Source organism: Vipera berus (genome assembly GCF_964194415.1).
Source record: "Vipera berus genome assembly, chromosome: 11".
Classification (NCBI taxonomy): Eukaryota; Metazoa; Chordata; class Lepidosauria; order Squamata; family Viperidae; genus Vipera; species Vipera berus.
In genome coordinates, this window is record NC_138214.1 from 730244 (window position 1) to 756334 (window position 26091).

General features: G+C 51.3%; 2 protein-coding genes across 6 annotated transcripts; both read left to right on the forward strand.

The window, feature by feature from the left end:
* The first annotated feature begins 3318 nt into the window (after positions 1–3318).
* NCBP2 (nuclear cap binding protein subunit 2) lies at positions 3319–5458 on the forward strand. The gene is made up of 4 exons (XM_081336753.1): positions 3319–3512; positions 3826–4007; positions 4264–4402; positions 5042–5458. The coding sequence occupies exons 1-4, from the start codon at positions 3426–3428 to the stop codon at positions 5144–5146; spliced, it is 513 nt and encodes a 170-aa protein (XP_081192879.1). The 5' UTR covers positions 3319–3425; the 3' UTR covers positions 5147–5458.
* Positions 5459–5686: 228 nt separating this feature from the next.
* On the forward strand, positions 5687–25502 carry SLC7A3 (solute carrier family 7 member 3). Of its 5 annotated transcripts, none has more exons than XM_081336749.1 (12): positions 5687–6296; positions 16457–16867; positions 17956–18114; positions 19574–19754; positions 20048–20157; positions 20844–21066; positions 21621–21760; positions 21845–21947; positions 22191–22402; positions 22713–22879; positions 23090–23198; positions 23339–25502. In XM_081336749.1, exons 2-12 carry the CDS (start codon positions 16498–16500, stop codon positions 23467–23469), a joined length of 1905 nt encoding a protein of 634 aa, XP_081192875.1. In that variant the 5' UTR covers positions 5687–6296; positions 16457–16497; the 3' UTR covers positions 23470–25502. The 5 variants fall into 5 exon arrangements, with proteins under 5 accessions (XP_081192875.1, XP_081192874.1, XP_081192877.1 ...); XM_081336748.1 differs by lacking the exon at positions 5687–6296 and adding an exon at positions 6608–6644; XM_081336751.1 differs by lacking the exon at positions 5687–6296 and adding an exon at positions 7284–7640 and having other exon boundaries at positions 16457–16620.
* The last annotated feature ends 589 nt before the right edge of the window (positions 25503–26091 follow it).

Sequence of the window (26091 nt, forward strand, 5' to 3'; positions counted from 1 at the left end):
AATACATTTGTTAGTGATCCATGCTGTGCTCAGTTCACCATTTCCATTTGTTTCAATTCATTCACTCCAGCATCAACTTCAAAAAAATGTAGCAAATCCTAATGTCAAGTATCTGCCTCTGAGTCCCTTAGTGCTGACATTAGAAAAATATTTTTAAATTGCAAATGCTATGATTTAAAGGGGCACAAAAAGGTAGAAAACATCTACAGACTTTTCAAGAAGATGAGGACATTCATGAGAGGTCATACAAGAAGCTAAACATAAAGCGAAACATAAAACATTTTACTCATTTTAGTTAATCAAATATTTTTTGCTGTGATTTATGGCTGCAAATTCAAACTGACATTTAACCCTTTGCATATCAGTGATACCAGGAGCTGTTTTTTTTGCCACAGTCCAATTCCATAAGTTAACTGCACTTTCCTCAACCTGTAGGGAAAAAAACCAAGGATAAAAATTGAAAACCCTTAAAATTCATAGAAATCATTTATATACAAATAAAACAGCCAAAATATTAAAGCTATGCATTGATTATTCAACTTCATCATAGGACATTTAGAATTCCAGGAAAATGTAGAAAAGGGAAAGAGGAGCTAGTAGCTAGAGGTGGACAGAAGAAGGCCTGGCAGATCAACAAGTGTCATTTCAGGAGAGCAGTTGGACCTTCTCTCTTCACTCTTTGGTCAATTATGCTGCTGTGGTGAGAGAAAGGTTTGGGCTAATGCACAGTAAGGTGTTCGACACCTTTGGAGATATGTGGAAGAGCAGAATATTAAGTATTTAACTAACACATCAAATGTTTGTAAGCAGATTTTTTGATGGGCTACTTCCCTAAATTTTCAACCTGTTACCTTTAATGATCCTTTTTGTCTCTCTACCTGGGCTTTCTGATTCTCTTTCCACTTTTCTTTATTTATATTTTCTATACTGCCGAACAGCTTCTCAATACTTTCTGATACAGCAAATAACGTCTCTTGGTTCGTCAATTCTTGAATTAATCCTGAAAGAAATATTAGAATAAAGTAAAGGCAGCAAATTGTTTTCAAGTCAGACAGCTTACATTTTCTTCCTCTTCTCCCAGTAGCTAAATAAAATGCCAGAGCCCAAGGATGTCAGCTGATGGGATTTAAATAAGAATTCTCCTAAGCAGAGTCTCTCTTTAGGATTGGGCATCAGGGGTCGTCTTGGCCTTGCTGCAAAGACTGCAGAGGGCAATTTCCTTCTCATCAGAAGCCGCCTGGACAGAAGTGAGTCAAGAGGAAATACAGTGCAGTGGGCAGTGACAGTCAGGAAAGGATAGAGGCCATCCTAATCCAAGTCTGATCAAGCCCAATCACAATCCTGAAGCAGGCGATGCCATCTCCTCAAACAGCCAAGTGTCTGCTAGGGAAGTGGCCTTCTCCTGTATTTCCCAGCAGCACTGGGAAAGATTGGAAGAGGCTATCCTTCTTTTGGAAGTTTAGACCTGTACAACAATCCTTACTATGCTCCCTGCGAGCAAGGCTGGGTGGGATAATGGTGCCGACACACACTCTGGTTCTGACCTACAAACTCAAATTGTTAAATAAAATCCAGAGCAGAATCAGAAATCTTTTTGAAACAACAGGTTTGAAAGAACCTGCAGAGAGATGGCCAAAAAGATCATTGGCAGTTCCCTCCCTCCCATCCAGGACATAGCACAGAAGTGTTGTTTGAACAGGGTCCATAAGATTATCTGGGACACTACTCATATTCTTCACAACCTGTTTTCCTTGTTACCTTCTGGGAGGAGGCTTTGTGGTATCTGAAGCAGAACATCCAGATTCAGCCATAGTTTCATTCCATACAGCATTAACCTTGTGAACTCTCAGGCTTCCTCCTTCCGTTATATATTCAAGATGGACAGTATTTAATATTTTGTTATGTATATGTAGGGGTGTGGGCCTATACATATGTTGTATATAGTATGTTTTAGGTGTGCGTCATGTATGTGTTTCACTTTGAGAGCGGGCAACTAAATTTCATTTTTGATGTGTGCCATTGTGCCCACAGTAAAAAATGACAATAAAGATTATCTTATCTTATAAAAAAAGTTAAATATTTCATTACTTTATGCAAAAGTTACCTATTATTTCCAGACTGTCTCTTTCATCTTCCATTTCTGCTATGTAGAATAACCGGCCCTTGAAAAGAATTTACAATCTTAATTGTTCTAGTTTATATCTTAACTGATTATCTTTCCTACAATCATTTTTCCTACTTTGGGCATCCTTCAGCCTTTGCTGGGCTGACAGAACTGCAATGAGGACCAGCTTTCTGTTGACCCAGTGAAGGCTCCTTGGGGGTGCTTGAGGATGCCCAGATGGCCACGAAAGAGGAAACACTACATCCATTTGTTGCCCTTTCACAGCCTCTTTCTGGCCGGCCAGCCAACACTTCGTTTTTACGTTGTTAGTTCCAGCCAACAAAATCTGTCTTGAGCAAACTCTGTGCTGCCCTCTCTGGAAGGCCCCTGAGCATGTATAGAATGCCTCCTCTTTCTTACTGAAGATTTAATTTGCAATGGCCAAGCGATTGTTAGGTGACCTGAGGGGAAGAAAGAAATAAACTAAGACAATGATTAAAGCCCAGGAAAGAGTGCTTTTGAGAATGGACTTCCATAGAAGCTCACCAGCAAACTTTTCTTTGGGGAACCTTTATATCATATTTTTTAAAAAAGTGAGAATGAATCCGGTAACAATTTTGTATCAGCAGGGGCCTGGCAACACCTTTTCTGAATAGCCAATTTGATTAAAAGGTGTGGATTTTCATGAGCTGCAGATTAATCTGCAGATAAAGTGCCTACAAATGTTCACACCTTTTAATCAAATTCTTCCTGATGTTTGGCCACTCGATGCAGTGTTCTTCAATCTTGGCAACTTTAAGAGGAGTTGACTTCAACTCCCAGAATGCCCCAGCTGGAGAGTTCTGGGGGTTGAGGTCCACTCTTGTTAAGGTTGCCCCAGGTGAGAAACTCTGCCCTGTACCGCTCTTCTCCGCCAACGCTTTAGGTCGGGCGAGCTTCTGCCACCGCACCTGGTGAAGCCGGAAGGAGCCTTTCAAATCACGGCTTCCCCAGGAAGGAAGAGGCCCCGAGTGAGGGGGACGCCAGGCCGCTCGCCAGAGGCCCAGAAGAGGGCCGCCCACTTTTCCCGCCCAAACGTCGTCGCTCCGCCTTCTGCGCAAAGCATGCCGGGAATCTCGCCCCGACCACCGAGGCCGAGCCTTTCGGGCGGAGAGGCTCGCCGCCCAGACCACAATTCCCGGCAACCCTAGCGGCCAAGCTGCTCGGGACGCGCTAGGGCGCCCGACGAGGCGGCCTCGGGAAGGGGAGGGCTCTTGTGAGCGACAGGCGTGCGAGCCAATTGCCGACCGGCGTAGTTGAGCGCTCCAGGCGGCCGCTCAAGATGTCGGGGCTGCTCAGCGCCACCCTGAAGATGCTCAGCCGAGACTCGTACTGCGACTTCAGCAAGTACACGGAGCAGTCCTACAAGGTAGGGAGGGGCGCTCTCTGGACTCGCGGCTGCAGCCCGCCGGCGCTCTGGGCATGCCCAGAAACCCGCGCCCGGCCGGAGCCCCTTCCCGGGACCCGGAGCAGATCTTGGGCGCGTGTGAACGGGAGGGAGGGAGAATAACCATAATGAGTCTCTTTGCCTTTCCTGTGGCTCGTGCCTTCGGTTTGCCCGCCCCAACTCCGGCCTTTGCCGGGCGCCTCGGCGCTGCTGGAACAAGCGCGTCCCAGAATCCCCCAGCGGCAGGTGGGAGATCCGGCCTCTGGGCTGATGGCCCTGCCGGGCTCCTTTGCAGGGCCGGCGGGAGCTGCAGCTGAAAGACCTGAAGGCCTCCTCCACGCTGTACGTGGGCAACCTCTCCTTCTACACCACGGAGGAGCAGATCCACGAGCTCTTCTCCAAGTGCGGGGACATCAGGCGCATCATCATGGGCCTGGACAAGAACAAGAAGACGCCCTGCGGGTTCTGCTTCGTGGAGTATCCTTGCCCTGGGAGGGGAGAGGGTGGCCTCTGAACCAGGCTGCTCCTCTGGGCGGCCCAGGTGGCTTGTTCTGCCCTGCGGCGTCTCTTCGTGGCAAGGGAGTCTTCCAAATTTTGCTCCTTTGCGTGGAGGGGGCTGGACGGCTTCCGCATTAATGGTTCCTAGCCTGGTTGCTGTTCTCTGGGAGAAGCAGGTTGCTCTCTGTGACCTCAGGGCCTGATGCTGGGAACCTTTCCTAAAATAATACTCCAGATACTACACAAAAGCTGAAGCCGAGCATGCCATGCGTTTCATCAGCGGAACCCGGTTGGATGACCGTCTTATCCGGACAGACTGGGATGCAGGCTTCACTGAAGGGAGGCAATATGGCCGTGGCAGGTCAGGCGGGCAGGTAAAGACGGGTAACTGGGAGGAGACTGCATCGAAGGCCACACTTCACCAAGGGCTCCCTTCCTCTGGAGACCGAGTTGTGGTGCCAGATCGCAGAAGTTCAGAAGCACTGAAGTTTATTTTAAGTTTTGCCGTATCCCATAACGCTTGAAGGCCGAGCCATCCAAGGGCAGGGACACACATCTCTGGAACTCACTTCTACCACTGTGTAGCTTTCCTCACTTGTTGCCTCTCCCAAATTCCTGTAACTACCCTTTATGGAAGTTTTTGAATGTATCATTCCAGGACCTGGGAAAGATTGCCTTTCAATTGTAAGTCCCTGGCTTGCAAGGATGAAGGCTTCATTCATACCTGAGCTCTGCCTTGTTTTCCATGCAAAGTCCATGAGCCACGGGAGGCTGTATCAGGGATATAGAGCAAGCAGGAAAGGAAAATGTGCCAATTGCAGGCTGCTTCCAGGCTAAGATGCTTTCAGATTGTGCTTTGCAGATCTCTTCCTGAGTGACCGTCCAGGGCTGGCTTGTCTAGCGCCTATCCGGAATAGCAGGTGGTGGTTATTTGGTAAAGGCTGGCCTCCATCGCAGACAGCCCAGTTTCTCTGGTCATCTCGATTTTATCTTGTTCCCCCCCCCCTCTCCAGGTAAGAGACGAGTACCGAGAGGAGTACGATGAAGGAAGAGGAGGTTTTGGAAAGAATTTCCTGGCACAGTTGGAGAAAATAGCAGCTGGAAGACAGGAGAGCTAAGCATGGCTCATTATCTTCTTGGACAGCTGAATAGAAGGGAGGGAGAAAGGACTTTTTTTGCAAATTGTAGCTCAAGACACTTTTCCCCACCTGTCTGTTTTTTATGATTATCCTGTCCTGAGTTGGGATATGGTCCAAGGAACAACAGGGTGCCTCTGGTGGAAAGAAATTGGAAGCTTAAACAGCCATTTCTTGCTTCTTTTCACTTTTCCTGTATGCTGTCATAGTGGTTGTAATGTCCTGGGGTGTGTAAACTGTCCTTAATGTTTCAGAGGAGGAATAAGACTGCAATAAAAATGTATTTGGTCTGAAGAGACTGTTTTCCTCGATATATTGTTACCTTCTCGGGCAGACCCATGTAGAGGCCCAAATAGTGTAGAACGGGGCTTGAAAACTACACACCTAAGGATGCCCACAGCAACCCACAGAAACAAATGTCTCCAGGCTTTTCCCTCTGGTTTCCTCTAGACGTGGCTGGTTGCAGCTTCTCAAATGGCATAATGAGCAGCAATCCAGGGCAGTTGTCTCAGAGGACTTACAAAGATTTAGGGGGAAGGAAAAGACATCCCAGGGAGAGGGGCCCTGCTGTAGTTTATATATGCAAATTTACTGCTATCACTAAAAAGAAAAATAACCTTTTATTATTTGTTAGTTATTACATATGTCTTTTTGGCAATTCTGGGTCTCTGTAGTAAGATGCCTGCCGGTGCCCTGAGGTTTCTGCCCATTTTTAGCTGACCTAACGGAATTGCTCCCACAGCCAAGGAACCGCCCCATCCCGCCCGTCCTACCGATGTCTGCGGAGAGTTAAGACTGAATTTGCTGCCAATTTGCCGTTTGCGTTTTTGAGGCTGGAGCGTTTTGGGGAAATGTAGATTCAAGGTCTGGCCGGCAGGAGGCGCTACAACAAGGCACGATTTGCTCTCCCAAGTCGTCTCCAGTCGCCGGCAATTAAAATCCAGCACGTCGAGACGATTTTCTGGTTTGAAGCGGACACGTGACTTCGACAAGACTTTGACGAGGAAAATGGTGCTCGGCGCTCGGATTTTTCGGCTTTTGGGCAATTCTGGGAGCTCCTGGTTCTGTGCTCGTACCTACTTTGGAAGAAGCAGCAGCGGGACGGAGAAGAATGCGTCGTCGCGTTAGGAAGGTCAGTCCAAGCGGAAACTCCGGGAGGTTCGCCTAAGAGCAGCCGCCCCGGGTCTCGGCACGCGGGCAGCCCGCCTCCCGCTCGGCCTTCGCGCCTCGGCCGCTGCCAGGTTTGGAGACGAGGGCAGGCCGGCTCCTTTGCAGCCGGGGGGGGTCCTCGCCCCGAGCTCCCCGCGCAACCGCCGCCCCCCCCCCGAGGCCCCGGGGGAGCCCGCCCGGAGGAGGCGGTCGCCGGCGCTCGGCCCGCCCCTCGCCCGCCCTAGAAAGCCCGCGCCCCGCCGGCCGCCGCCTCCTTTCCTCCCTTCCTGCCTCCCTCGCCGGCTGCCCAGGAGCTGCGTGGCCGCGGCTGGTGAGAGGGGGCGGCGGGCGGGCGGGCGGGCGGGCGGCTGGGGCCAGGCGCGGCTCCGGGTTGGGTCCGCGTGGCCGGCGGAGGGTCGACAGGTGCAGCTCCGCCTGCCGGCTCCGAGCCGCGCTCTCCGCCTCCGTCGGCCAGGGAGTCCCCCGGGCAGGGACGGGGCGGCCCGGCGGCTCCGAGTCTTTCTCCGGCGCGAAGGCTCGTCTGTTCCGTCCGGCAAAAGTTTCTGGCTCCCGAGTAGCCCCCCCCCCCGCCTGGGCCGGGGGTGGGAGGGATGAAAAGCGCCTCCCGGACCGGGATCCCGGATCCCCCGAGGAAAGTCATCGCAGCCTCGCCCTCGGGCCGAGCGAGCCGGCTCCCCCTCTGGGCCGGCTCCATTCCAGGGGTTCCGTGCGGGGAACCTCCTAGCCTGTGGTCGAGCTGGGTTTCCCGCGGCGGGAAAGGCTCGCTCTGCCGGGGGCTTCGTCCCTTTCGCAAGTCTGAGCCTTTCCCGGCTGCTGCCCCTCGGCTGTCGGCGGTGGGCCGAACGCGCGAGGAAGGGGCGCGGAAAGCAGGAGGAGAAGCTCCCCCCTCTGAATCCGATGCTGCCCGACGCGTTCAGACGAGAGATTCGGTTGCTGGGCGCCCGCTCGCTCTGCCTTTCTCGCCTGCGTATTTTGGCGAGGCAGCTTCGGACAGGGAACTAAAGCTGGAGAGGAGACCCCGTTAGGGGGCAGGGCAGGGCCAGGACCGTTGCTCGTGGGGTCTCCCTGGAAAAGTTCCAGACAGACCCTCCTTTTCCTTGTGGCCGGTTGCCTTCACCCGGGCAGGGCTTTCTGGGCACCGCTCTCCCTTTCGCAGCCCAGGGCCGAGGGGTGGCAGGGAATCGGGGGGCAGCCACGTTCACGCAGACACCCACTTCAGACAGGCCAAGCCCTTCCAGCCTTCGGGCCTCGCCAAGAACCGCTCTGGAAACGGCATGCCTGTTTCTGCCTGGCTGAATGCAAACAGGTGTGTTCCTGCGCGGAAAGTGCCCACTTCAGACAGGCCAAGCCCTTCCAGCCTTCGGGCCTCGCCAAGAACCACTCTGAAAACGGCATGCCTGTTTCTGCCTGGCTGAATGCAAACAGGTGTGTTCCTGCGCGGAAAGTGCGTCATTTACCAGGTGCTAATTGCTGGAGATGAAAAGGGAGCTGCAGGCAGGATGCTCCTTTGCAGGAAAGGGGGACAAAGAGGGATCAGATCTTCCCCGGCGCTCTCTTTTGGAGATCCTTTGGGGCAGCTGACTTTAAAGTTAGCCTCATTAGTGCTGCCTGACAGGTTGGGCTTCACGGAGCTGCGCCTGGCTTAGAAAGGTCTCGGAGCCGCTGCAGAGGGAAGCAGTTCTCATTAAAGACTCTTCTGAAAGACGGGCTGCTTTGTTTCGTTCTGCGGGAACCCTGAAATATTCAGGCTTGGATCCTTGTCTGGCTGAAATGGAGCACCAACCCAGTCTTGCCCTTTCCCAGGTAGGATGTTGATTTATTTGTCGTCTGAAGTTCCTGCCCCTGAATTCCAACAAGCTCCAAGCATTTACCGGACATCAGAATAGTTACATAAAACATGCCCAACCAGTAGACCACTGCTGTGGCACCCAGTGCAGGGAACTGGGGAACCAGGATCTGTCTAGTTTCATATTTCACGTTGTTATAATTTGCTTACCCATAACTACGTTTGACTGGTTTCAGACTCTGTGCCTGCAAAGCCATCAAAGTGTGCTATTGCGGGCACTCATGAGAACCTGGTCAGGGGATCTTACCTCTGGAGAGTCACCTGCTGGCCCCACTTGGGGTTATCCTCCCAGTTACTCTTTCCTTTCCTGGCTGCGCTGCCAGCAGCGGGAATGCCAGGCGTCTGCCTTCCTGGGCGGATCTCCCGACCAGTTCCCAAGGAGGGCTCTAAACAAGTGTGCCAGGCAGGTTCTGGGGTTAATGGGCAACCTTTGACCTGGTCATTGAGAGGGGCAACTGCATGCCTGGCCATTGCGGGGGAGAGAGGAGGCCAGCCGGCCTCTGTCCCAGCTGGCTGATGTAACCAGGGATGCGGCTTCTGCCCACTGTCTCTCGGGACCTTTGGCCCCATCAGTTCACGCTCAGATGGCCATGTCTTGCTTTGCGGCCTTTGCTCGCCAAGAAGCCGCAGCCAAAGCAGCCGCAGGGTGAGTCTCTTCTGCCAGAACGGGGGAGGTCTAAATTGGCAGGGTGATGCCCTCGTCTGTCACAGGTGCATGGAGCGGCTGGTTTGTTTTTCCTCGCCTTTCCAGCAAACCCCACGGAGTGGGAGGCATTTTTTCTCGATGAGGAGGCACGGGGAATATTTAGCAACCCGTTTGGAAAGGGCTGGCGAAAAGAAGGCCAGGAGCTTGGAAGAGAGAATTGGATCAGGGATGAAGGTTTTCCCAGAGAGGAGAGAGCAGGTTTGCTTTCGGCTACTCCAGAAGGGAAGAGGGAGTTCCTGGCCTGCGCTAGGGGGGCTTCGGAGTGGGGGGGGGGCCTTGGGACCAGAGCAGGTCCCTTGGCTGCCACCTCCGATCAGGGGCTGAGTGGCCGCCGATGGTGGGCCAGTGATGCGGTGGTACATTTCCTGCTGCGGGAAAGATTTGGACTGCTCTCTGTGCTCCGATCAGACTTGGACAATCGTCTGAGCCGGTGCGTCAATAAGTGTGAACAGGGCCCTCTGCCGCACCAGCTCCACTCAACGCAGTCACATTCTGGGGCTGCTTTTCCTCTTGCAAGTGCCCCCCCACCCCGTTCCTTCAAAGGTGCGCATCATTTTCTAATAAGTCACGGCTGATGAACAGGAACGCATAAAGAGCCACCTCTCATATCCGCATTTCCCTGTTGGGACTCTTAATGGGTTGGCAGCTGGCAGAGCCCTTCCAGGCGTCTGCTGGCTGGGCAAAGGGGTGGGGGTGTTTTCCTTTTTGCTAATTTAAGGAAGAGGGAAAAAAATTATCTGCCTCCAGAAGCCCATTTTGTCTTGATCTGTTTGTAGAAAACAAAAAAGGTGCGGAAGTGACTTGCCTGCCTTTTCCTGGCTTTGGGGGGGGGGGGGGTTTGTCTCTGAGCGCAGCCTCTCCTGCCTTGCAAGGCCTTGAAAATCAGGAGTCTGCTCAATGGTGGGATTCAGCCAGTTCGCACACTTCGGCAGAACCGGTAGCTATTTTTTTGTTGCCTAAACCCAGAATGGAGTTCTGGAAGCAGCATCCACACAGAGAACCGGTGGTTCACCTATTTGAATCCCACCACTGGGTCTAGTAAACTTGAAATCTTTTCTTCCTGGACTGCCCGCCTCTCTCCCCGCTTTGTCAGACTCCAAGCCTGGCCTGTGTCTGTCTTAATTTCTCCAGCTCACTAAATCTCTTTTCCACCTGTCCCCTCGTTGCTCCTCTGAGACTTTGCCGGGCGAGGATTCAGCGAGGGCTTTCTGGCGTATGGGAAGTCCCCGACTGAAGGCTGCTGCAAGGACCAGGGAGGTGGCTGAAATGCTGGCTTCTGGGAGAGAGAGAAGCCAGTTGGGCACCTGTGGACCCAACATTGGCACCGACCATGGATCTGTGGCCTGGCCCGGCAGGCTTCTCCAGGTGTCTGACTGCGCTCTCTGGATTTCTGAATGGGCAAAAGCTTTTCTTTAAGGACTGGCTGGGTTTCTCTCCTCTTCTGGCTCAGCGACATCCTAGCCATTAAACCACAGGGCGGGTTTTTCGGTTGGTGACTCCGGGGCAGGACACTTGGCGCTCTGGCCACCGAACGTGGCATGTGAGGAAAGGACCTCCAGCTCTCTATTCCAAGATTTCCTGCACGTGCAACCCAGCCTGGTTGGGCCTGGGAGGATTTAACCACCCGGGTCCTTCTCTTCCAGTGGAAGGGACAAGCAGCCCAGGGCCTCTTCTCTGGCCCAGAGGCTGTCTTCCTCAAGGGCAGCTACACGGGAGGCAGCGATGGCATGCTTTGGCCCCGTCAGTCAGTGTCAGTGCCTGCTTGCTTTGGGCTCCCCCTTCCCGGCAGTAACCTTGGCTACGCCGCTGCCGCTGCTGCTGCTGCAGCACAGGAAGTGGGGTGGCCGCATAAACCTGACCTTCTGCCTCCCTGTCATCTATTAATACGCTCGGGTGAGGCTTCCAAACTGCTTCCTGCTCGAATGGCAGCGCTTCATCACGTGCTTTGCTAACTAGGCGGTCAGGGAGGTGCGGCAGGTCAGGACCCTGGAGGGAGGAGGTGGGCAGCACTGTAAGGTTCGGACCCCTTTCCATTTGGGGCTTTCCCCCTGATCTGGGATTGGATCGCTCAGGATAGCCGGCTGGTGGACTGTAGTTAGCGTCCTGCCCCTGGTATAAGCACTGGGGGCAGCCTTACTGGGCTTTGCAAGGGTCTCTGCTGCAAGGAGGGGGCTGCACGGGATGCCAAGTGGGCAGGAGCAGCAACAAGGAGGCCCCCCCCACTTCTTCTCTGGCCGAGTGACCCCCTGGCAGCTGTGCTCTCCTTAGCAGGGAACTGCCTTTTGAAAGCTGTGTTCCAAGGAGGCTTTTCCTCCAGCGAGAAGGGGCTTTGTGGAAATTCTCACGTTTTCCCTGGCCACTCATTGACAGAGGGCCAACGTTACAAGCAACCCTGGCACCTGGGCACGATTTTCATTTGCACATATTTATGCCTGCCTTTGCCAGCCCTTTGCCATACAGCTAGCTGAGCCAAGGCAGTCTTTGACCTGCTACCCTTCCGTGCTTCTCAAATTGGATCAAATTGGATGGCGCCTGATCTCCGCTCCTTCCGGCGCGATCTTAAAACCCACCTTTTTGAACAAGCCGGCCTGACCTGATGGGATGGGGTTGGGTTTTATAAATTAACTTAACTTTTAATTTGTACTAATTTATTACGGGCACCATTGTTTAATTACTTTTAATAATTTTTAATTTTTGTATCTTGTTTTTTACAATGTATTGCCCTGTTCACCGCCCTGAGTCCTTCGGGAGAAGGGCAGTATACAAAATAAATAAATAAATAAATAAATAAATAAATAAATAAATAAATAAATAAATAAATAAATTGTAGGGCGGGCCCTTCTGGGTGGCCTATTCCCGCTTCCCCTCTTCAGGGGCCCTGTCTTGCGGAGGTCTCCCCAGGTGCCCTGGCGGCACTGTCTGCTGGCAACAAGCAAGGGCAGGCCAAGGAAGACCCTCCTCTGGAGATGCTTTGCTGCTCCAGCCCTCCCTTGCTAGCCAGAGAGTGAGTTGTTGGGCTGCCCGTCCTGTATTTTGGGATGGCGGTCTCTGGCACCCCTCTTGGGGAGCCGATGGGAGTCAGACCGGAGCGTTGCACTAACTGATGACCCGCGTAACCAATCTGGCCTTTGGAGAAGGCTTATCCGTCATGGCAGGTGATCTTATCTGGACTTCTCCTGCCTTGCAGTCTCCACCAGGGAAAACAAAGTCCCGTTCTTTGAGTTGGGGTGCCTGAAGGTCTGGGCCTGGCAGGGTCCTCTCATCTGCCCAGGGTTTTCATTTGCACACAAAGGCTCTGGGGTGCTGAGCCCCCCCTGCCCCCCACGTCATGTGTTCCTCTCTTCTTCCATGCCAGACACCTTTTCAGCTATTCCCCCCCCCCCCAAAAAAAGTGGGCAATGACAACAGGAGCAGAACCTCCATGAAAGTGGCTGGCAACCCTTCCGAGGGCAGCAGACTCCCAAGGTTGGCGCACCTGCAGGTTTTGATGCTTAGTTGTGCTCCATTACTCCTGACAGCAGATTCTTGGAAGGATAAATGAACCATCGCAGCTCGGCTTTTGCACTGGCTGAAAAACAGCCTGGACGTGCTGACTGGGAAAGATAAATCAAAGCTTTGTCTGCTGAATTTTTGTAAGGATTTTCTGGTGCACCAGAGTGTGTGATCCCAGAAGGTCAGGCTAGACTTGACTGGACAGCTAGTGGGAATGCCTCCCCTCCCCTCCCCATAGCGGGTGGGGGGGAGGTGGAGGAGGCTTTTCTCCCTGTGCTTATGGGAACCTCTGGCCAAGGCAGTTCAGGCACTTTGCCTGGTGGGAAATGTGGCAGCTGGGGCCAAAAGGTCTGGAGTTTTGCTGGCACAGAGCGGAACCTGGCTCTTTGTCCAGCCTGAGAACTCTGCTTCTCCTGGGAGATCTTTCAATTATCTTTCACTGGGCTGGGGAAGAGACTGTTGCGCAGATCCACTCTGGCAGTCTTGTTTTTCCTCTTGGAAGAAACCTGTTGCAAGATCACAGATCCTGATAGCTTCCAAACTCTGAGATGTAAGGGGGAAAAATCAGATCTCTGAAGAGTACATCTGAGCCGTGTAATCCCTTGGAAACCCCAGAAAACCCACCCATCTCCTCGGGGATCTGGATTAAGTTAACTGTCCCCTCCCTGGGAGTCCTGATGGGAAAGAGCAGCTGCGTGTCAGGCCTGGGAAGAAAGGGGCGAAGGAGAGTGTGGAGATGTGTGCAACAGACACACACAGAGGCAGAGCTTGCTTTGGAGTTCGTTCTCCTTAAGGGGGCAAGAAAGAAGAGGAAGCTCACCAGGGATAAATCCAATTAGTCCAGGCAGGCTCTGCAATATTTGATTTTGAAGCAGGTTTCTGCATCTTTGAATTGCTGCTGTTTTTCCAGACCTTGCTTATCTGACTTTTTTTTTTTGCTCACTAAAGAGATTCACCTGTACAAGTGTGGCCCCGATTTCTCAGCTCCTGCGGGATGGCTGGAACTGCCTCCCCATCCACCCCCAGTCATCCATCTCCACAGACCATCGCTCTGGAGAGAGGAAAGAGGCTGCCTCTGCCAGCTCCCCCTTTTGACAGAGCTGTCCGTCAGCTGATGGATGGGCCAGGTTGATGGCACCACATTGATCGGAAGCAGAGCAAAAGATGGAGAGCCACAGGCTCTTCCTGGCTTTCCCCACCCTGCCGCCCCAAACAGGTTGTGTGCATATTTTAATAACGATCCATCTGTGCCGCATCAGAAAAGGAGAATTCCTGGGCACGCAGCTCCCATGCTTGACATTCAGACCAAGATGCGCTTGGACACCCAGAGAGAGCTGCCACTTTCAGGCGAGAATAAACAGCTCCTGGCTGCTCTTTGCCCTTGTCTAGTCCTGCGTGCAAAATCCATCCTCTTCGGTCTTTATGGCCAGCCCCCTCCCCTCTCTCCTGCGCAGGGGTAGGAGGCAGGGGTAGGAGCCGTGCCAAGCCCTGTTTTTTAACTCTGATTAATGAGTAAAGTCCAGGCCAGGTTTGCACATCCAGCTAAGTTATAAACTGTGGTTTACAAACCATTGTGGTTGAGTTCACAGAATTTACGAAGCCAAAATCACGCCAGATCCAGTATGTAGCGGGATGAATCGCAGCAGGCCACCGACTTGCTGGCAAGAGTGGGAAGGAAAGGCCAGCCCTGGGCAGCGAAATGAGGCAAAATCTGGGGTGGGGGAAAAGAGAGACATCCTGCCCAATTCCACCATGAAGCCTTATCTGGCCATGGGAGTCACTTTGTGCTGTGTCTGATGAGGGGCTTGAGGGTCTTGTCCAGCCTGGCTTAGCTCAATTTTTTTCTGTTGTCTGTTAATTGAAGTTAAATTGGTTAATAACTGAAGGTGCCTTCCTGACGCTTATTCCAACGAGCAGCTTGTGTAAACACAATTAATCCAAGTAGTCTTCTGGGGTCTGTTTTCCTTTGCCAAGTTTTGCAAAGGTCTGCAATGCACACAGGTGTAATGTGTAACCACAACTGGCTTCCTCTGCCGCTTTGAGCATTTTTCCTAAGATGATCCTGTTCCTGGCTCTCTTAAGCCCCGTTTCCTTTATGGTATCCAAACAGGTGGACGGGACAGCCGGGCACTTGATCTCCACTCCACTAAAGACATCACTTCGAGAGTAATCTTTGGGAGCCTGGACTGTATTTTCTCACCATTGTGCTCTGAGTGCGATTCCTGTAGAATCCACTTGTACAGTTGCAAGAAAAAGTATGTGAACCCTTTGGGATTACGTGGAGTTTTGCATGAATTGGCCATAAAATGCACTCTAAACGTCATATAAGTCACAACAATAGAAAAACACAGTCTGTTGAAATAATACTACACAAACATTAGCTGTTGTCATGTTTTAATTGAACATAACATGTAAACATTCACAGTGCAGGATGGAAAAAGTATGTGAACCCCTAGCCTAATGACTTCTCCAAGAGCTAATTGGAGCCAGGAGTGAGCCAACCTTGACTCCAATCAGTGTGATGATATTGGATGTGGTGCTGACAGCTGTCCTGCCCTATAAAAACACACACCTGTTTTGGGTTTTCTGGTCTCAAGAAGCACTGTCTGATGTGAACCATGCCTCGCAAAAAGAGCTCTCAGAAGACCTACGATCAAGAATTGTTGACTTGCATGAAGCTGGAAAGGGTTACAAAAGTATCTCCAAAAGCCTTGATGTTCATGTGTCCACGGTAAGACAGACTGTCTACAAATGGAGAAAGTTTAGCACTGTTGCTACTCTCCCTAGGCGTGGTCGTCCTGTAAAAATGACTGCGAGAGCACAGCGCATAATGCTTAATGAGGTAAAAAAGAATCCTAGAGTGTCAGCTAAAGACCTACAGAAATCTCTGGCACATGCTAACATTTTTGTTGACACATCTACAATAAGGAAAACATTAAACAAGAATGGAGTACATGGGAGGACACCACGGAGGAAGCCATTGCTGTCCCAAAAAAAATATTGCAGCACGTTTGAAGTTTGCAAAAGAGCACCTGGATGTTCCACAGCACTACTGACAAAATATACTGTGGACAGATGAAACCAAAATTGAGTTGTTTGGGAAAAACACACAACACTATGTGTGGAGAAAAAAAAGGCACAGCACACCAACATCAAAACCTCATCCCCACTGTAAAACATGTCGGAGGGAGCATCATGGTTTGGGGCTGCTTTGCTGCCTCAGGGCCTGGACGGATTGTTGTCATTGATGGGAAAATGAATTCCAGAGTTCATCAGGACATTTTGCAGGAAAACGTACGACCATCTGTCCACCAACTGAAGCTCCGCAGAGGATGGGTGATGCAACAGGACAATGACCCAAAGCATACAAGTAATTCAACAAAACAATGGCTTCAACAGAACAGAATACGCCTTCTGGAGTGGCCCAGTCAGAGTCCTGACCTCAACCCGATTGAAATGCTGTGGCATGACCTTAAGAGAGCGATTCACACCAGACATCCCAAGAATATTGCTACACTGAAACAGTTTTGTGAAGAGGAGTGGTCCAAAATTACTCCAGATCGTTGTGCAGGTCTGATCTGCAACTACAGGAAACGTTTGGTTGAGGTTATTGCTGCCAAAGGAGGGTCAACCAGTTATTAAGTCCAAAGGTTCACATACTTTTTCCACCCTGCACTGTGAATGTTTCCATCTTATGTTCAATTAAAACATGACAACAGCTAATGTTTGTGTAGTATTACTTTAAGCAGACTGTGTTTTTCTATTGTTGTGACATACATGACGTTTAGAGCGCATTTTATGGCCAATTCATGCAAAACTCCACGTAATCCCAAAGGGTTCACATACTTTTTCTTGCAACTGTAGATGGTGCAAGAAGGCTTTTCAGCCAATCAGGAGATGTCCGCAAACAGAGCTGACCTGAAAGGAGGAAGGGAGGCTCCGCTGGGGTAACCCTCGGGCAGCCCAGGCACCCACAAACAAGGCTGGCTTGGGTCTGCTGGACCCCTCCCCACTCGGGTCTGACTGCAGGCTTCCCTCCCCACTGCTGGCTGACAAGCTCTGCTGTTTTCTCTGCTAGGTCCTTTCAGGAGACGGGACGTGGCACCACCATTTGCCAGGATGCTGAAGAGAACCTTGGCCAACTTTGGCAAGAAGCTGATCCGGCAGCGGACCGTGGACCTTGGCTCCCAGGACACTCAGCTGGCCCGCTGCCTCTCCACTGTGGACCTGATTGCTCTAGGCGTAGGCAGCACCCTTGGGGCGGGGGTCTATGTTTTGTCTGGAGAGGTGGCCAAGGATCAGGCTGGCCCTTCTATTGTGCTCTGTTTCTTCATTGCGGCCGTCTCGTCTGTTTTGGCTGGCCTGTGCTACGCAGAGTTTGGCGCCCGGGTGCCCAAGGCTGGTTCTGCCTACCTCTACAGTTATGTCACCGTTGGGGAAATTTGGGCCTTCACCACAGGGTGGAACCTCATTCTCTCCTACATGATAGGTACATAGCTTTCTGCTCGGAGCAAAGACTGCTGAATGAGGAGAATGTCTTAAGATGGAATACTCAAAGCACAATCTGGATTTGCTTGCAGCATGAAATCAGGGAAACACCAGTTAGCTCATGTTTACCATGGGCTAAGTCGGGGTCCCCAGGCCTGGCAACTTTAAGACTTGCAGACTTCAACTACGAGAATTTCTGATGGCTGAGGAATTCTGGAAGTTGAAGTCCACAAGTCTTAAAGTTGCCAAGTTTGGAGACTCCTGGGCTAAGCCATCCCTGAATTGTGATAGGTTCTTCTACAGGAGTTTTCCTCAGAGAGTTCCACAAATATGACAAGACATCAATTCTGTCAAAATTGCAGGACAGGCTTTCTTAGAAATTACCTGCAATACTTCCTGGACCACAAAAATTAGGGGTTCTCCCAACTGTTACGACTAGAGCTTTGACGAGAGTCAAGAAAAGGACCATCATCTGTAGAAACCATATTGAATTGTTGGCATTTAGTGCAGTTGCCAACCGTTCCTCATCAGCAATGATTTGGACAACTGGAGCTTTAAAGCTGTCTTTCAGCTCTGGAGGTGTGGTGAGTTGGAGCTGACGAGAGCAAGAACAGCAAAAGCTGTTTGACAACTGTCCATCTAGCTTCACTCAATGTGTTTGAGCTGGTAGTAGAAATAACCCATTTTCTGAATTCACACAGCAAGTGAACCAGGAACTGGGAGGTCCCTGGTGCTCTCTGAGCTTGGTTGTGTTCTTGCAGATGTTTCATGACCCAAAGCAGCCCATTGGGGCAAAGTTTGTATGACATGCTGACTCGCTAACCTAACCGGGTCTTTTGCTGAGCTGGTTAAGCATGTCCCAAGGTGTGCTGGGCATACGCTGAACGTGTGAGCATGGAGTGCTGTGTGCTGCTGCTGCTGGATTGGGAAGGCGGTGGGCTCCCTCCAACCTTAAGGGCTGAGAGATTTTTTGAGCCCCTCTCCCCTCCTCTCCCCCTGAGATGGGGCAAGAGCCCCCTTCGGCCCTGCGTGGGAGATGCGGACCGGAGACTTGCTCGAACTCATGAAGGTGCTGCTTTGCCTCCCCAGGGACAGCAAGTGTGGCTCGGGCCTGGAGCTCCACCTTTGATCACATCATTGGGGGCCACATCTCCACTTTCTTCCGGAATCACACAGCTCTGCATCTGGAGCACGTGCTGGCCGAGTATCCCGACTTCTTCGCCCTCTTCTTGGTGCTGCTGCTCACAGGTGCGGAGGCGTCTTAAACGGCCTTGCGAACCGTGGGGCTCGGGCAGAGGCTTCCTCTGGGCCTTGGGGATTCATTCCAGGCCAGAGTCAGCCTGTTTGTTTAACATTTCCACTGTGAAATCTCTCAAGATGTCGTACAAATTTATTGAATCTTAAGAAAACAGAAATATGCAAAATATAAATGCCACATTTTGTATTCAGATACAACTGCCTTGGTGGAGCAGTGGGCTAATGCCTCCTTAAGTAACACCAGCTGCCTGCAATTAGTGCAGGTTCGCATCCCACCAGGCTCAAGGTTGACTCAGCCTTCCATCCTTCCGAGGTAGGTAAAATGAGGACCCAGATTGTTGGGGGCAATTAAGCTGACTTTGTAATAATGCCGCTTGAGTGTGTGTGTGAAAGCCCTAATAAGCAGGCATATACATAGAATGAAGGCTACTGCTAAGCTTGTAAGCCGCCCTGAGTCTTCGGAGAAGGGCGGGATATAAATGGGATTAAAAAAAAAACACCAAATGCTGATAGCAGAAAGTGCCTGGGACCTGATGGATTCTCATAAAATATATGCCTGGCGTGGAGGTTGTTTTTCTTTCCTTTTCGTGACCCTGGATGCAGAGATTGATATAAGATGGGCAGCAATAAAAATGTTTTAAACAACGCAGGGCAATGGGAGATTCAGAGCAGGAAGGAGAACGTTTGCTTCATGCATTGATAATCTACTGCAGTGCTTCTCAACTTTGGCAAGTTGAAGGTGGGTGGACTTCAAGTTGCCAAGGTTGAGCAACATTGACCTCCTGCCTCGCCTGCTCCCAGAGGAGCCCATTAATGATCAGCCAGTTGACAAGGGATGTACGTGGGTCACGAGAGAAAAGTCTACCGCTGGTAGCAGGATGGGCATTCCTTTGAAATCAGCGGGGGGGGGGGGGGCTGTTGCACGCCTGGCCTGCTGTTTGGTCTCCACAAGGTTGATTAATTGGCCGTGGGAGGAGCAGAGAGCTGAACTGGACTGTCTCGAAACTGGTGAGCTTTCTGCTGCTAGGCTGTGCCTGCCGTCTTGCAGATTTTGACATCACCTGCCCCTGCAAAAATGTGGCTGGACGGACGTTTGATCTGATTCCATGAGGCTCTTGGGTGCTTAGGAAGTAATTGCTGCTAAAACTCAGGCAAACGGAATATGCTGAAGTTGGTAATTAAAAATAGACAGGAAGGTGCCAAGTTGCAGCCTGGGTACGGCTGCAGAAAGGGCCCACATTCCCCATCGCCTGACCTCCAAAGAACAATAGAACCGGCAGAATGGAATTGCATTAAGAGACGGGTGCCAGGACGGCACAGAAGCGAATTTCAGTGCTGGCCCACCTGTCCCGTCTCTGGCCTCTGGAACAGCCACGTTAGGAAGGCTTGAACCCCGGAGCCTTTTCCCCTGAGGAGCAACCACATGCCCTCTCGTTTATTTTGCTTTCAGGCCTCTTGTCCTTCGGTGTGAGCGAATCTGCCCTGGTGAATAAAATCTTCACGGCCATCAACTTGCTGGTCCTCAGCTTTGTCATCGTTGCGGGTTTTGTGAAAGGAAATGTCAAGAACTGGAACCTGTCCAAGGAAGATTATAGGAACTACTCACAAAACGCCTTGGAGTCTGGACACAAGTACGGGCCTCCTCTTAGCTTCTCCAGAAGGCGGGGTGGTGGTGGTGAAGGTTGCCCCCCCTCTCCTATCCCCCTTGCTCCTGTGTAGCATCTGCTGCCACAAACGTTCTTTTGGGGGGTGGATGGATCTGCGGTAATGGCCAAAGGGAAAGAAGGAGCAAGTTGGGGAGAGATCTGGGGGCAAGATGGGGGACCCCAGGCCAGCTGGAGACTGGCGCCCCTCTTTGAAGGGCTGCCCCTCAAGGAGACTGCTTTCCTCCGGTCCTCATCTGCCTGCCCGTCTTCTCCAACAGCGGCGACTTTGGCAATGGGGGGTTTGTCCCCTTTGGCTTTGAGCGATTCCTCTCGGGGGCTGCCACCTGTTTCTATGCCTTTGTTGGGTTTGATTGCATCGCCACCACAGGTAAAGTTGCATTTTGGAGGCGAGGGAAGGGTGGGTGGGAAGGCCAGTGGGGAGGCGTGCCAACGGCCTGGTTCCAGGCTGGGTCCAGTAAGCTAACTGTAAGGAGAGAGAGTTGAGGATGGCCGTGCTGGGAAGGTGCAATTTGGAAGGTGCCTTCAAGCTGTTGAAGGGGAAGCTTCAAGAGGGCAGAGCACGGGCATTCTCACTTGTTTCAGAGGGCAATTCTAGAACTGGAGCTTGTGGAGCAAATTTGGATTATTCCTAATAACTAAAGTTGTTTGGGGAACGTGGCAAGTAGGGAAAGATGCTTAAGCAGCCACCTGTCAAAGGTGCTCTGCTGCCCGTCTCTCGTGAGGAGCGGAGGGGTTTGGAGAGAGGGGTCCTCCTACTCTCGGGTTCAAGTCAGGCACACACTGCGTGCCCATCAGGCGTGCGGGAACTAAATGCATCAGCATTGAGGCTCAGATTCCCTGTTCCGCCATGCCATCTTTAAGCAACACGCTCATCATTTGAGCGACACGTTGTGTCCAGTGGCTGCTCGGGAAGCCCACTTCACAAGGCAGAGTTTGTGTCTGTGAGAATGGTGTTGGCAGGAGGTCCTTTAGCTGAGGTGTATAGCAGGGCAAGGAGAATTTCGTTGGAATCTCACCTGTGTCATTCTGCACATGCCCCCCGTTCTTCTACAGGTGAGGAAGCACGGAACCCTCAACGTTCAATCCCCATCAGCATCATAGTCTCCCTCCTCGTCTGCTTTGTGGCCTATTTTGGCGTTTCGGCTTCCTTGACCTTGATGGTCCCCTATTTCCTGGTGAATAAAGAGAGCCCTCTGCCCGATGCCTTCAAGGCGGTGGGCTGGGAGCCCGCCCGTTACGTGGTGGCCATCGGCTCCCTCTGCGCCCTCTCCACCAGGTAAGAGAAATGAAGGGAGGTTCTTCGGTTGAGCCAGAAGTCCTCATCTCTCGGTTGACAGGATTTATAGCTGTCTCACCAGGATGACTGACAGTTGACTTGTTTATTAATTCTTGAGCTCAAAACAATGTTTTTTAAGCACGGAAACCAAATCAACCAGGCTTTTAAATGGGCCATTTTTGAAGGAAAGGGTAAGAGAATGTGATGGCAGTTAGAGGTTTGAGAGGAAAAAAGCGGCAGGATTGTGTGGTTTGAAGGAGAGTAGCCTGCACAGAAGATGAACATAGGGCAGAAGGATTTGAGAGGCCCTCACAGAGAAATTCCTTTTCCCAAACGTTGCTGCTTAAACCAGGAAAGGCAGAAGTTCCGGAAGGGCCTTTTCATGAGATACTGGCCAATGAGAAAGCATTTTTGGAACAGAGGCAACCCTGAGGTTATGCTTTACTGAGGGGCCTGAACCACCCTCCTAAACAGGAGCCAAGTGGAGAAATGCCACAAGCCACGTTCACACGCCTGTGGCCCTCGGCGGCTTCTGGTTTCTTTCTCCCCTGCAGTTTGCTTGGCTCCATGTTCCCCATGCCACGAGTGATCTATGCTATGGCTGAAGACGGACTGCTCTTCCGGTTCCTCTCCCGGGTTCACAGCCGGGCCAAGACTCCCTTGGTGGCCACTGTGGTCTCAGGCATCATTGCAGGTATCTGTCCCTTAATGGGTCTCCCCCATTCTCTTTATCTGGGATCCGGACCCACAGATTTTTACAGCCTCTCTTCTCTTACAGCCCTGATGGCCTTCCTCTTTGAGCTGAAGGACCTGGTTAACCTCATGTCTATCGGCACGCTCCTGGCCTACTCTCTGGTGGCTATTTGTGTGCTCATCCTCAGGTGGGGGCCTCTTTGGGAAAAGTGCTTGTCTCTAAGTGCTGATTCCTCAGGAGCTTAGATGGCGGGCAGGCAGGCAAGCTTTGTAGAGCGATAAATATTGTAGTGCATAACTGGAGAAGCTGCAGCAGAGAAGGTTGAAAAACGGGACCTGGCCTTTGGGTCTTGATTGTCCCTGGACTCGTGGCTGTTTGCAGAGGGACTAATCAGGAATTCCTGCTTTTACCACTCTTGCTTTCCTGATAGATACCAACCTGAGTTATTGAGGTTCTCCAAAGACCTGGAAATGCTTGAGATAAATGGAAGTGAAGAAGAAAAGATGACCATTAATTCCACGGTTGGTGATAGCCAGAATGCATTTAAAGAGACGTTCAGCTGCAGGAGTCTTTTCTCCCCCTCTGAGGACACCCCAACCCATGTCTCGGGGCGCATCGTCTACATCAGCAGCACGGTCATCGGTAAGTATTACTGGAGAGAGGAAGAAATGGGGTGCCGTTGCAGAATGGCTGAGGCTGGGGGATCTCCAGAGGTGGCCAGAGTGAGCAACTGCCCAGGATGCTGAAGAGAAGAGCAGGAAGAGATCAGAATCAGGTCCCAGGGATTCCCAGGTTAAGCGTTTACAGATGAGTGGCTTCACAGGTGTGGCAATTGAAAAGGTCTAACCTCCATAATCCATCCTTCCTTCCTTCCTTCCTTCCTTCCTTCCTTCCTTCCTTCCTTCCTTCCTTCCTTCCTTCCTTCCTTCCTTTTGGTCTTATTTCCTCACAGCTGTCACGATCACTGCCCTGTGTGGCATCCTGGCCCATCAGAGGGCAGCCCTCCTGGAGACCAGCGTTGGCTGGATCACGGCCTGTGTCATTCTCCTGGGCATTTTGCTCACTGGCACCGTCGTCATCTGGAGGCAACCAGAAAGCAAGACACGCCTCACTTTCAAAGTAAGACCCGTGGCCAGCTCTTCTTTGGGGGGGGGGGCTGTGGGATGGAGGGGAATTGCTTTACTCAGAGCTGGCCGAAGGAGCAGGAGAGCTGGACGGCCGCTCCCTCAATGGCGTTTTGCCATGGGAGCGATCGCCTGCCTTCAAGGCAAGTTGGCTGGCCGCCTTCCTCCTTTGGCCTCTCCCAGCCGGCCGCCTCTTCCTTTCCAGGTGCCTGGCCTGCCGTTGCTCCCCCTCTTCAGCATCCTGGTGAACATCTATCTCATGATGCAGCTCGATGCAGGAACCTGGGCCCGCTTTGCTGTCTGGATGGCTATCGGTAAGGAACTGGCTACTCTCTTGCAGGAGCTACCTGGCGCAGAATCTTTCCCGTGTGGTGATCCCATCTGGGCAGCTTGGCTGTCAGGATCGGGGCCGCCCGGCACGCTCTCACAGTGAGGAACTTTGTCTCTTTCTCAGGCTTTGCCATCTATTTTGGTTATGGGCTCCAGCATAGCGAAGAAGGGCAGGGGGCCCAGCAGGCCCAGTCAGCCACCGACAAAGCCCTGCGCTCGGCCAACTCTGAGCCGAGCCAAGAAATCGCGATCTGAGAGAAGCTGCTTCTTCTGTCCTTCTTCCACTGCCGTGGACGCCCCTCAGTTCTTGTCTGCCTCCTGTCCCCCCTTCAAGAAGGAAGCCGTGGCACGTGGGACCTTCACTGGTACATTGGACTCCACCTGTGGCAGCAGCTTCATTTTGCAGAGGTGGTGAACAAAGCACGCTGGGACAAAATTTAGAGGGCAGCCAGGTGGGGAGAGTAACCTTCAGACGGGAAGCTGCCACACATGGTTTATTTATTTACCCGGCTTTGCTGGCTAGATTGCCTTCCTCATACGTAGATGTATGTAAAAGTGTCAAATGTGAAGAGTCCCCAAATGTTCTCCAGGACAATAAGTCTAGTTTTAACTATTGCTTATATGACATTTTTCCCCCAAAGATGTTACATTTTTTTAAATATGAGTAAAACTCCATGTTCTTAGTTGTTGTTGTTTTTAGTTGGACTCATCTGACCCAACGTCAGTTTACTTTCTTTGTAGGCTTATCTCAGACACCCTTGCAATGGTTCTCCAGCAGAAGCAACCTGGCGGCCTCCATAAATTTAGACAGACTGGAAGTTGTAGCAGTGTAGTATTAGGCTGGAACATAACTGCTTAAATAATCATGGTTGTTTGGAGTTCTGCTGTTCTTCTTGCCAAACATTATTAAATAGGTTCCTTGGGTTTCTCAAATAAAATCAAATGGACTGTTAGTGCCAGTAGTATATAAACCGGCTTAGCCAACATGCTCAATATATGGATTCGACACCCTGTACACATTCAGCCCATGATAGTTTATTCATGAGAGCAGGCTGTAATGCCTTGAATGAATCAGCCCAATAGGTGGGGCTGAAGTGGGGTGAGAGGGCCAAGGGCTGAGTAAAGTCATAGTAAAATAAGTCACTGAGCTATCATGAAACTAAGTCTGAAGATAATCACCACAACATCAGCATTATGGGCTCCCCCGTGCCGAGAGGTGATGATGCAAGGGGAGTGGAGGGAGGGTGGGCAGTGACCTCTTGGTCAGTAGCTGCCATCATGACAGCACTTGGCACCGGAACCACCACCACCTTCTGGGCCAGAGATCGGGGCTAAAGATGGAGACCGAGCAAGCGTGTAGTAGCCTGCTGTGTCGGCTTGCTTAGAATGAAGGCACCAGCAGAGCACAGCTGGCAAGTGCTCAAAGCGAAGTGGGGTCTCTGCCAGACTCCATCTGTTGTAAAGATGGCAAAGCCAATAAGCCGTCACTGGCTCCAGAACAGGGTGGAGATTTTTTCCTCCTAATAAAAGAAGCCAAATATACTGTCCGGCTAGTGATTTCCTGTTTTGGCCCAACCTGAAACTGGCAAGGAAATCAGTCTCTAACTTGGAAGGCACCAGGTTGGCAAAGACAGGATTGGAAAAGCTGGGTGCTTCCTATCATGATGCAGATTATTTACCTTTGACTGGAAAAATAATTCTAACAATTCAACAGAAAGCTGGGTAGTGACGTTTGTTGTATGTACGCAAAAACACTCCACTGACATCAGAAGACCAGGCTTTCTAACAACTGCACCAGGGCCAAGTGCTATAATGTCAAAATCCTTTCAAACTTCACACAGCTCTGTTCCAAGTCTTATGATTAATTTCCCATCATTTCCAAAAGCAAATTGTGAATGTGCAGAGCCAACAGTGAATTCGTTGTGTTTTGGAAATTAGCTCTAGGAAATTTGATGTTTCCTCTTTCTGAAGGAGATTTGGGACAATCTCAGTTTAGGGTTAGTAATTCAATAGCAGACTCTAGCTGGGCAGAAAGTCCCAGATCTTCAGAAAAGGCTGGGAGCACTGTGTCTGGGACCCACCCTGAGAGAAATGGGCCAGTTCAGCAAAGGCCCTAACTTTACATTATTCCGCAGCCTTGCTCAGAGCAAGAGGGGAGATTCCAGTTGTTTTAAGAGAACTTTGTTGTCTTGTTTGAATATCTACATGTGCACAAACGTTCTTCAACATGAATATAATACGCAGCATCTTAATGCATTTGTTGGACCAAATAAAATGTTGTGCTATTATTTGAGTGTCCTCTGTGGTTTGTAGAATGAAGATGAGAACACATGCAGCCATTTCAATTGTCTGGGTGATGTTCTAGAGCCGTGGAGAGGAAGAAAACCTGGCTAGGGAAGAGAATGAGATCCATTCATTTCCATCTAGAAGTGCCACACACTCTAGAAGAGGTGAAGAAAGCTCGCCCTACGGATTTCAGCACAAAAGAGGAAAAACCAGCCCCGCAAAAGATAATAAAGACACCAGGAACCCAACCGGGTGATGCAATAGGAGAGCAGCTTACATAAGCTGAGCAGAGGCAAAGCGACTCTCCGCAGCCGCCGCATGCAGCAGGACGGGCTTCTTCAGGACTTGCACAGAGGCAGCCAGGGAGGAGGCTGGGGGCCGCCCTGCTGAGGAAGGGGCCATACTCTGCCTAGAGGGCCAGGGAGGAGGCTCCCAGTTTTGACCAACTGCCAGCTGTAGGGCAGAGGAGAAGGCTTACCAAATGCCAGATTCCAATAAACTTACGGGCAATTTGATTTAGCCCTGAGCGGCTGGCTTGCTTCCAGCCCCTCCGTTCTGACAGGCCCCAGTGAGCCAAGGCGGACGATAGCT

Bases quoted from the DNA above. Each gene is read 5' to 3' on its own strand.
- NCBP2 (XM_081336753.1), top strand. From the start codon at position 3,426: ATGTCGGGGCTGCTCAGCGCCACCCTGAAGATGCTCAGCCGAGACTCG. The intron at 3,513-3,825 runs GTAGGGAGGGGC...GCTCCTTTGCAG, and splicing joins ACACGGAGCAGTCCTACAAG to GGCCGGCGGGAGCTGCAGCT. The intron at 4,008-4,263 runs GTATCCTTGCCC...ATAATACTCCAG, and splicing joins TGCGGGTTCTGCTTCGTGGA to ATACTACACAAAAGCTGAAG.
- SLC7A3 (XM_081336747.1), top strand. The intron at 19,755-20,047 runs GTACGGGCCTCC...CTTCTCCAACAG, and splicing joins GCCTTGGAGTCTGGACACAA to CGGCGACTTTGGCAATGGGG. The intron at 22,880-23,089 runs GTAAGACCCGTG...CTTCCTTTCCAG, and splicing joins AGACACGCCTCACTTTCAAA to GTGCCTGGCCTGCCGTTGCT.